The sequence below is a fragment of the Anarrhichthys ocellatus genome, unplaced genomic scaffold (assembly GCF_004355925.1).
Source record: "Anarrhichthys ocellatus isolate YVR2014 unplaced genomic scaffold, GSC_Weel_1.0 scaffold40, whole genome shotgun sequence".
NCBI classification, from domain to species: Eukaryota; Metazoa; Chordata; class Actinopteri; order Perciformes; family Anarhichadidae; genus Anarrhichthys; species Anarrhichthys ocellatus.
In genome coordinates, this window is record NW_022280070.1 from 2,296,373 (window position 1) to 2,307,099 (window position 10,727).

The window sequence follows — 10,727 nt, forward strand, 5'->3', positions numbered from 1 at the left end:
GAACGGTTGAATGAGGTCATCTGTAACACCAACAGGCACTCTATGACCTAAAGTATGTGCACATCACAGACCTTTATTTGGTAGTTTGCAACACAATAAAGGTGCTTTATCTTATAATCTTGGGTATGTGTAGTAATAGTAAAAATGTTCTTAAACATTTACCTTAGTCTACAAACATTCAAAACGGAGAAAAGCTGCAGAAATGAACATTTCAAAAGTGATTTCTTGCTTGAAAAATGACTTTGATCTAGTTATGTCAGATTCATTTTTCTTTTGATCGACTAATTAATTAATCAGCTGATTGTTCCAGATCCAAAGCACACACCTTCATGAGTTCCCTTCATTGGGAGCCTCACACCTAAAGACGTCCTGCCTGCTTGTACGAGGTTACAACAGAGCACAGACATCTCAACTGTTAAAGATCATTTTTTTTATTTGCCCAAATACTTGAACTACAAGGACATAAGAACACCCTCAGCTATAGAAAACACCAAATTGTCAAATGATCAGCAGTACAAACTTGTAAAGCTTTGCAGTCTTAGATATCTCTATAAACCAACATAAGGGAGAGAAGAAACAACTTAAAAACAGGTGAATTAAACCAAAACTTCTCCCCTGTGAGTGAAAAACTCACTGGCCTCAGAAGTCACAGATGAGGGTTCGCCAAATTAAAGCACTAACAAAACGATAAGCACTCGATACAAAAACAGTATTTACAGGAAAAATTACAACAGTTTTTAACCCCAATTCCCCCGGCAACTCGGCTCCCCGAATCCCTTTACAAACTCCCATCTATCAATATCAGCATCACTTTTCCTATTCTCTCCCCGAAATATTTAAATAGTCCACGCTGGTTTATGTTTCAGACAGGGATGAGACTCATAATGGTCTAAATGAGTCCATTACTAACAGATTGTTACTAGTTGCCACGCATCCGTTTGTGGACCCACAATGACAAGTCATGGAAGTCGTGTCGTTAGTCCGTTTTCAACCAACGACACGGAAATTTACTAAAGACCTTTGGGGGGGGGGGGGGGAAAGATTTAACAATATATCTACATTCATGTATTGGTATGACGTCCCCACACAGGACCAGACATGCACGCTGCAGTCACATCATGGTATGCAACATAACGGTAAAAACAGCACACAGTAAAGCAAAGAAACACTCACACCCTCATATATACACAGTTCGGAGCATGCATGCACGCAAACTCACGCAGAGGGACAGATTTACATTAAGTGCACACGTTTTTGGGATCAAGCATCGGACTAAAACCCAAAATGGATTACAGTCAATACCATTAGAAATTAAAAACAAAAAAAATAAATGATGAAAACCATTCAGTTCGACATTCACAAAATGATTCCCGACGGATCAGAAGTCAACTGCTCACAATTAAAAACAAACCCAATGACGATGCAAATAAACTGTAAACAAAACAACGGTTCAGAGAACTGTACGACGTATTATTTAAAAACAGATTGCGCTCCATGTGTGGAAAACGAGCGAAATCCCTTCAATGACAAACTGCTCTGGTCACACAATAAACACTGTCCATCACACCTTTCAATGACAGACGCATGGTGACGGATCCTACAGCGCCTACAAAAAGTATTACACCGTTTGCTTTACATGTCTGAAACACAATGGATGCAATCAGGTGTTTTTGACCATCAACAAAACAAATCTTCACAAACTGATCTAAATCAAATCCTACAATGTAAAACTAAAACAATTGATCCCAAAAGGTATCGACTGGTGCAGACAAATGTTTTTAATAAATTGAATTGAGATCACTTATGTGATATTAAAAGTGTGACTCCTGTATCTGCAGAGCACTGTACGGTCATTCATTAAACAAAGAATATGGCACAGCTGTAAATCTGCTTAGAGCAGGCTGTGTCGGTGCAAGAAGCACATTAGTCCAAATAGACTCATGGTTGTAAGTGGTGCCAAAGATGCATTTATTGAACGTTTAGGAGGGTGAACACTGCTGTAATCAAGAGGGTTATTTTTAAACGTGCACTTGATTTAGATACATCTGTAGAGATTGATTTGTTCCGTCAGCTTGTCGGCGTCTTACTGAAAGTTCGATCGGTCTGCTACACCTTTAAACGCCTCAGCTGGTTGAGGTCGGGTCTCCCCTCAGTTCTCACCCTAAACTTTGCGGCGCAAAGACAAGTTTTTGTTAATGAGTTTCAAAGCCCATCCACTTTAGTTCGATGTCGTAAAACAATAAAACATGAAAAAGTCCAAGAGGGGGGGTGAATACTTTATATAGGCACGGTCACCTTTTAAATGAGAACATGAGTAAGTAACAGCAACAAAAAGACATTCATAATGGCTTTGATTTTTTTCCTGAAAAAATACCACCTCTTTAAGAACCAAATGATAAAATCTACATCAGAAAATTTAGAATAGAGAACAAAAACAAATTTAAAGGAAACATTCTGAAGAGTGCAATTTTTCGGTATCCTGCACCCCCCCTGTCGATCCCTAAAGTGATCCACCGTACTATGTTCTTTGGCTCTATGAAGCCTGTTACAACGCATGTCTTCAACTAATCACCAGAATAATAAAACTAAACACTGGCAGGTAATGAACTTACCCTCAACATTAAAAGCCTAACCTTAAACCATTGAACCTGTGAGTCAAGATTGAAACCAGCGGCAGAAAAGTTCACGACATCACCAAACCAGTGGGATGCTGTTTTTGGCATAACGTCAGCGGCCCGTAATGTGAGAGGACCGTCTCGCACCGGGGGAGGGAAGGAAACTGATTTTGGACATAAGGGCAGCGTCCCTCCATGAGTAGACCACCAACTGCAGCGACATGAAGTGTGATGTGAATGAGGCGATGCGGGGGCTCCCTCTGGTGGGAGGAGAGCGGGGTTGGCACAGTGGCAGAGCTCCCTCGACTCCTTGCTCAGCTCAGCGCTGCTCAGTTCGTCTCACGAAGACGTCGGCCCGGTTCAGTCCGAATCAGAATCCGACGACCCCTGGGAATTCGATTCGCTGCTGCTGTCCTCCGACTTGTTCTCCTTGTCCTCCGCCTCGTCGTCATCATCATCGTCCTCCTCCTTCTTTAAACAATCAACAATGAAAAATACATACATTTGTTTAGCACTGTCGACTTCCACTTCTTGTCGCCGACTGCGCGTACTGAAAGACAAAACTCACGTCGTCGTCGTCGTCATCGTCGCTGCTGCTGCTGGATGAATCTGCGTCAGAGGAAGCCTTCTCCCGCTCGTCGTCGTCGTCGTCTTCGTCGTCCTCCTCCTCCTCCTCCTCTTCCTCCGTGTCCTGCGGGAAGAGAGGTTTTTTTTTTAGGTAAAGCGGACAACATCAACACATGACACCACTACAGCTGATTTATGAGACAAGAATAAGGAGGAGGAGAGTCTGCGCTTACAGATTTCTTGGCCTTTGCCTTGGGGCCTCCTGGTTTCGCTGTAGTTCTTCTTTTCTGAAACATCAACAAGGTAAAAAGTTTCAAACACCCCAACGTCAGAGATAAGAAAACCTAAAACATGACAGAGCTGCAGAACAATTTGCACGGCACTGAAATAACTGACTTACCTGCGAAGTATATTCTTTATAGGTGTTTCTCTCTTGTGAAGACAAACTCTGTGGAGGAATGACAGCGTATGTGAGACAAGTCCAGTGCCCAACATGTCTTGAGACCCCCTCCCCACCCCTTCCAAACAACCACTTCTTACAGCGAGCCACTGCTCCAGCAGGCCTTTGTACTGCCTCTGCTTCTCCTCAGCGATCTTCTTGTAGCGATCCTTCTCCTTCAGCGTCAACCTCTGCCAGCGGCTGCCGATCTCAGTCATGCGCTCTTTCATCGGGAGGTGATTCAGCTCACCGTTGGACAGCATCTCCTGAGAGAACTTCTGATATCCGTTTCTAGATGAGTCAAAAGCAAGCGGACAACCACAACGCTAAGTTTTTACGAGAACACACACACCAGGCAGCACAGACAGGATGGACGTGGCAGACTTACGATGGCGGCTTCTTAGGTTCACCCTCAAACTTCATCTTCTTCCCTGAGGCAATGGCAGCAGCAGGTGAGCGCATCTCACACAGGTCTCTCTGTGGAGGAGACAGTTGTGAGCTTGTACTGTTACACAGATGTTGTGGAGCCCTCCTGGACATTGTAAGAGGTACTTACCTCGTATCTTTTCTGGTCCTCGGCTGCCTTTTTGATCCACACGATTTTCTCTTTTTTCTCCATGGTGCTCCAGGTTGCTTCCATGGCTTTCTGTGCCTTCGGTCGGTCACTCTGCAAAACACAGGTTCACATTGAATGCACTTGTGGAGAGTATTTTATGTGCATTTTCCAGCAATGTTATACAGCTGCAGTTCATTACTTAAAGCAGTGTGACTGTCATTATCATCAGGAGGATAATGAAGAATAATCAAAGTTAAAGAAAAGTGAATAAAGATAAATTGTCTGGAACTGTACACCCTATTATCTAGGCACTAGGAGTGATGCATACCTTAAATCTGGCCAGGTAGTCTCCTATGACGCTCTGCTGCCAGATGTCCTGAGCAGTCTTTGGAGGGTCCGGCAGACGACTGCGATCCTCCTTCTTCTCCGACTCTGCCTTCAGGATCGCTTCCATGCGTTTAAACTTCTCCTAAATGGCCAAGACAACAAGATCAGTCGAACATTAGAAGACAATGAAAACATATCGGTATGATTTGCATCCTGTGATCCACTCAATTGTTCCAATGTGTCTTTATTACATTACCTTCTTCTTTTCGGGCAGCTCATTCCACATGCGAGCCAGGAGTCGTGTGAGCTCGCTGTCAGAAAGGTCCGACCGCTCCTGCTGCAGTTTGGGACGCCTTTCCTCAGAGAAGATGAACATGGCTGAAATCGGCCTTTTGGGTTTCTCTGGATTGGCCTACAGGTTAAAAAGAAAGGGAACATCAGAAAGCACACTACAACTACATCTAATTAACTATTCAAATATCAATGCAATACTAATATTTTACTGTTTAATAGTACGAAGAATCAAACATTTAGGGGATGCGACTTGAGCTTAGCAAAAAGGATTACCTTCGCTCTAGAGGCCTTCTTTTTGGCGGCAGGACTGTTGGCTCCGCCCCTCTTAAAACCTAATTTATCCTCAGATAAAACCCGGTGTTGCTCCTCCTCTGACAAGCTCTACAGATCCATAGAGCAGAGACAATACGCGTGAGAAACTCTTGCAGCAAAACATATAGCACACGAATGACATTGGCTGCTGCAACAAGAACACATGTCGGAAGTAGAAACCAAAAATTTGACTTACGCTGAGAAATCTGTTCATGTCAATTTCAAAATCCTTCTTCCTCTAAAAAAAAACAAACATGACATTTTTAGACACAATTTAAGTTTTTCATTTAAAAAAAAAATAATTATCCAACTTGATGAAATCTGGACTCACCTGTTCACAGCGTTTCTGGTAGGCGTCCTTCTCCCCCTGTTTCAGCAGCTTCCACCGCTGGCTACACATCACCATACGCTCTGTGCTCGGTACGTCCTTCATGCTCGACATCAACTCCGCACAAAACATCGAGTAACCGTTTCTGAGAGCACATAGACATCATGTTCAAATAACTCACTCACAGGGCAGCGGCCACGCAGATGTGTCGGTGTGTTTGCAGCTGTGACTCACGGAGGCGGTTTGTCGGGTCGGCCGTCAGATTTGTCTTTCAGGTGCCTCTCGGCCTTGGTCAGGGTGGACTTGACGATATCCTCCTGGGTCATGTTTAGCTCCGGGTGCTGCTGGATGTACTCCCGCATCATCCCCTACAATATTACAAACACAGTTAACACCGAAGACGTCGCTGCAATCTATACTCTATACTCTACCACAACAGCCCTTGCACCTCAGCAACATATTACACACCACGGTAGTCTCACCTGGTACAGTTTCTGCTGCTCCAGAGACTTGGCGATCCATTTCAGTCTCTTCTTGTCAGAGAGCTGCGTCCACTGTTTGCCGAGACTGTCCTTAATGTCTTTGGTGGTCGCCTGGTGTCAAACACGTAAAAGTTAACACCCATCACATCACGCAATTGTGCCTTTTGTATGTTGTGTTGTAAATGTCTGGACTTACATCCGGGCGTGTCTTGAGGACACCCTTCTTTTCGTGGTTGTACCACAGCTGTTGGGGTGTTCTGGGCTTCTCTGGTACATTTGAACCTTTCTTGGTCATGCTCTCCATCAGGTCCGGGTGCAGTTCTCTTCATTTACACAACAGTTAAGCACAATTATCATCTGTAAGTATGCTGCAGGTGCTGCCCAGGGCTAATAAAACATAATTATAATTCATTGTAACACGCAATCTTACCTGAACTTCATCATGCTGTGCACAAATGTTTCTTTGTCTCGTAAGAAGTCCTCTACATACTTTTTCTGCACCCATGAAAAGAAAGAAAACAAAGGGTGAATGAAAGACAATGTTTCTGTTAGAAATGAATTAGATCTGAAACAGAATCAAATGTATTTCGGCTGCACCTAAGAAGCCTTTAACTGACCTTCTTCTTTTCAGGCAGCTCCCTGTACTTCTTGGAGAGGATTTTAGTTAGGTCTAAGTTGCTCATCTCTGGGTGCAACTTTGCGTATTTGGCCCTCTTTTCCATGAAGAATCGGAAGTACGGAGTCAGGGGCTTCTTGGGAAAATCTGGGTGTTTCTGTTTATCATGGGGAAAATAGTTAAAAGTGAAAAGTCTTAAGAGTTATAGTCATAACTGCTCCATGTTCGTTAGTTGAGTAACATGCATGTTTAACTCACCTTTATCTTTTTGCCCTTGTAAGGGTTATTGATGTAGTCTTGGGCATCAAATATCAGTTCTGTCAGAATCCGGAATTTACGAATCTGTGGTCAGAAAAACATCAAAAATTAAAAATCAAGACACAACACTGGGCATCGAACAGACCAAAAACGGACTGTTGCACAATCCATACAAATACTACGCCACTCCAACAGCCTCCAAATACAAACTTAAACCGACTCACCCCTTTCGAGACCTCCGTCCACTTCAGCTTACACATCTCTGCTGTGAAGGAATTAAAGGCCACCTTCTGCCAGTCGAGGTGGGACTCTGATGTTTTGTATTTAGTCAGGTCTTTCTGAGGCAGGGCCAGTTTCATGGACTCAAGCAATTTCAAGAGGTCCTCCTGCGCCCACACTGATTACACAACAACAAACAAAAGGGCACAAAAATGATAAATCTGCTCATCTGTCTAACACTAGCTATAACATCCTCGTGTTTGTATCAATGATGTCCAATTGGGCTATCCTATCCATGTAATTAAAGTGATCTGTAAAGTACATTGATATATTAATATAGGCTTATTAGACACCGTTTTTTATAATAGCAGATGTATTATTATTGTGAAAGTGTAAAGAATGTTTTTTTTCCATACATGTCGACATCCCACCTTTGTCTTGGGCGGCTGCCTCCATTTCCCCGTTCATTTCTGGATGTACTGTATTGGATCTACAAAAAGCAACATTAAAATCAAGTTATATAACACATTAAATCAAACAGAGCAAAAAAAAAAAAATGTTGCATACCATGTAGGTTAATAGGTGCGTCTGTTGGACTACTACTTCTCCTACAACCACAAAATTGTATTATATTAATATGTGTGTATCATAAATAAGTGATTTGTCTGTGGTATAAAGAAGTAAAACTGTGAGTGGTGGAATTTAAATGTGCCTGGGCATAATGGTTTATGTTCATTACACCGCCCCTTAAACGTTTACGCTGCATGGTGAGACATAGGCTATCGCTTGTGACGGCTTCAAATCTCAAATAACACTGCGGAGGGCTTCAACTAGCACAACTAGCTGCGGCAACACGACTCTCCCTCCGTCGAGCAGATTTTTGCCAGTCAGAATCTAACGTATTAGTCTTCTGCTTCAGTCCACAACCTAAAGTATCGTGAACACACGGGAGAGCGACCATTTTATCGCCCAGTCCGCTCGGTAATGGAGGCTTTTCTGTCGGAGGAGCGGAGGTTGGGGAGGATCCACGGAAGGAGGAAGCGAATGGACGTGGACGGACAGGCAGCTGTAGGCGACCAGCTGACCACGGGACTGGGGAATCTGCTTTCGGTCTCCGAGAAGAGGGGGAATGGTGGCTTGGAAGCACTGCAGCCAAATGCGCCACTCGGCAGAGGCGCCTCATCACCGATGGACGCGGATCTAGCTCCGCCATGCAATGCTATAATCTTCCCTTCAAATGTTTACTCAGACTTTGAGCGACGAAATCTATATCATTGTCGCTTACAGTTAATAAAATAAATGTTTGTAGAGTATTCACAGACCGATTAATTAAGTTTTGGGGCGTTCAACCTTGGGATTTTAGAAGAAACCCAGTGCATTCTTCAGCGAGGCGTATCCGAGCTGTGATCCAATGATGGCGGCTGCTCGTTGTTCGTCGTGTCCTTGATGGCTCACCGTGGCGTCCACGGCCTAGCTACACTAAAACAACCGATACCACCACAACGAAAGAGCCGCTATAACGGCCATCTGGAGCCGTTTTATCATACGTTTCTAAGAATTTCATGAAATAAAAAATATGGACGTTAAAATAAAACAGGGTTTTGAGGTATTACGACCAAGGGCAGCTTGGTACGCTAAATTAAGCTTAAATGTAACATTTAGAGCCATACATTTAAAAAAATGTTAACATACTACAAAACGTTAAGATTGTCGGCATTTACTAGTATCTCAGTTTCCTTGGGGGCAAACCTGGACCAAACGTTACCGTTCACAACAAATAATTGAAAACAGTTAACTGTTATTTTACCTACCAATAAACGTAAATTATTATTATAGTTGAGTCTTATTTTAGACTCAACCATGTTTTGTAAACGTTTTTTTTTTTTTAAAGAAATTATGTCCGAGATAAATGTCACGGTGGTGGGTTGGAAGGACTAACTTGCGGAGGCGCAGGAAGAAAGAAGATCATGGAACATATTTTTAACGGTCGACTGTTACAGGCTGCCTCGAGCGTGCTTACCGAAAGAGTTCAATGGTCGTTGTTTCGGCTACATTAATACGCGGTTAAACTGTAACATAACATACATTGTTGGCTATAAGCTCAAAGGAGCCCCGTTAACGTCGGAGACTGAGTAGCTTCACTGGCGCGACGAAAAGCTCCACGTCCGCCATGCTTCAGCTAGGCTCTACAAGGAAACCTACCGTGACAAGGTCCAATGGCGCACTACAAACACAGAAAAATACGGAGCTTAAAGCTAATGCCAGGGCGTCGCAGGCTCCCTTACCTCGATCCAAAAGCGTATAAGCGAGAACAAGAAGGCGGGTTCTCCGAGCTCGGTCGTCGGAGGATTCTGGGTTAGTCGGTGAGAGAGAGAGGGGGAGAGAGAGGGCGAGTCTCTGCACGGTGAGATATTAAACCGAGATCCCTGATGGCTAACCGAGAGAGGCGGCTGGCTGTTCCGCCAACAGCCGCATGGAGGTCTCGGCGCGGAAACCACCGTTAATTCCCCCACGCAAATACCCCGGTTACAGCACAAAAATAGTCGAGTTCGATGACGGGAACTGGCATAAAAGTATCGCTTCGTGTAATTTTGAGTAAATACCATATTTACCTCCAGGTCTTACACACAATTTCTTCCCCGCTGTAGAGGACAATAAATTCGGCTATGGCCGACGTCGTCTGTACCCCGCTACGGCGGTCGGTTTGTTTCGCTACTACAAAGCGGCTATCGACCGAGGAGCTTTATAAGTAAACAAAGGCAAACATTAAAGGTATATTTTTGCGGGTGAAGGCGCGAATTGTGGTTTGTTTATCGTTCACTTACACGGCAGCTGGAACCGAGTGGCTGTTTTGTTGGCGTACCTGTCTCTCGGCGTCGTTGTGGAGGAAGAAGGGGAGGGTTGAACGACAGCCAGCTCTGATCCGTCGGTCCCGGGCTCCAGTCCCCGCAGAGATGGTCCTTCCCCCCCGCCTCCATCTCACTCGCCGTCTCCCTCCACTCAACGCGCAGCAGCAGCAGCTCCTCTCTCTCCCCATCCAACCATTTCGTTACGCGGAGACATCCATTTTTTTCCCGACCTTGCACCGCTTGTTTCTTAACCCAACCGAGGGCAGTTTGTTTTTCCCTCCCGCACGTTAGAGCGACCATTTCTGATCTTCAGCCGAAGTTTGCGGACCGAATATTTTATCACGGAAGTTTCATGAAATCCCAAATTGTGCCAATGGTTATCTTATTCAATGCTACCAGCTCATCTGACATACCCCATTGATAATAATAATATAAATAACATAAAAAATATATATATTTTTAAAAGTTTATAATTTCTACTTTTCAACGTCAGATTTCCACTTTAAATATAACTATCTACTAGGTCTTCAAAGTAGCCTCCGTGTATTTTCACATTACTCGGCGATTCCTCAACTAGAGGCTGTTTGACAGCTTCATTTTGGCCCAGCATGTTGTTTCTTTTCAACTCCACCTTGTGTGTTTGTGGGCGGAACCCCCGGCTGTCCAATCCAGTCAGTGCGATGCAGGGAAAGTGACTTTCAGGCTCTCGGCCTTGTTAAACTGTGCTGCGTTCCCTTGCTATCGGAATTGTTTGCATCCTCTCACAAAGCGCATGCAGCACACAGGTGGAAGCTGATTTAGAAGTTTATATGAAGTGTTCAAATGCTCAATCAATAAAAGCAACAGTCAGTCACAATCTGTTAGT

At 44.0% G+C, this 10,727-nt stretch overlaps 1 protein-coding gene across 12 annotated transcripts; it reads right to left on the reverse strand.

The window, feature by feature from the left end:
- Positions 1-415: 415 nt before the first annotated feature.
- ubtf (upstream binding transcription factor) lies at positions 416-10,435 on the reverse strand. 12 transcript variants are annotated; one of them, XM_031867760.1, is made up of 21 exons: positions 9,839-10,435; positions 7,430-7,503; positions 7,019-7,191; positions 6,795-6,878; positions 6,538-6,693; positions 6,351-6,415; positions 6,117-6,243; positions 5,921-6,031; positions 5,673-5,806; positions 5,442-5,583; positions 5,307-5,348; positions 5,072-5,179; positions 4,761-4,916; positions 4,506-4,646; positions 4,178-4,288; positions 4,010-4,098; positions 3,723-3,912; positions 3,583-3,630; positions 3,416-3,469; positions 3,184-3,306; positions 416-3,083 (listed from the first exon to the last, which is right to left on the reverse strand). In XM_031867760.1, exons 1-21 carry the CDS (start codon positions 10,048-10,050, stop codon positions 2,976-2,978), a joined length of 2,448 nt encoding a protein of 815 aa, XP_031723620.1. In that variant the 5' UTR covers positions 10,051-10,435; the 3' UTR covers positions 416-2,975. The 12 variants fall into 12 exon arrangements, with proteins under 12 accessions (XP_031723620.1, XP_031723619.1, XP_031723621.1 ...); XM_031867759.1 differs by having other exon boundaries at positions 416-3,086; XM_031867761.1 differs by having other exon boundaries at positions 2,976-3,086; positions 7,445-7,503.
- Between the last annotated feature and the right edge of the window lie 292 nt (positions 10,436-10,727).

Coding starts and splice junctions, on each gene's coding strand:
- ubtf (XM_031867759.1), bottom strand. CDS start 10,050: ATGGGGAGAGAGAGGAGCTGCTGCTGCTGCGCGTTGAGTGGAGGGAGA. Junction 3,913..4,009: donor GAACCTAAGAAGCCGCCATC/GTAAGTCTGCCA, acceptor TGACTCATCTAG/AAACGGATATCAGAAGTTCT. Junction 3,470..3,582: donor ATAAAGAATATACTTCGCAG/GTAAGTCAGTTA, acceptor TTGATGTTTCAG/AAAAGAAGAACTACAGCGAA.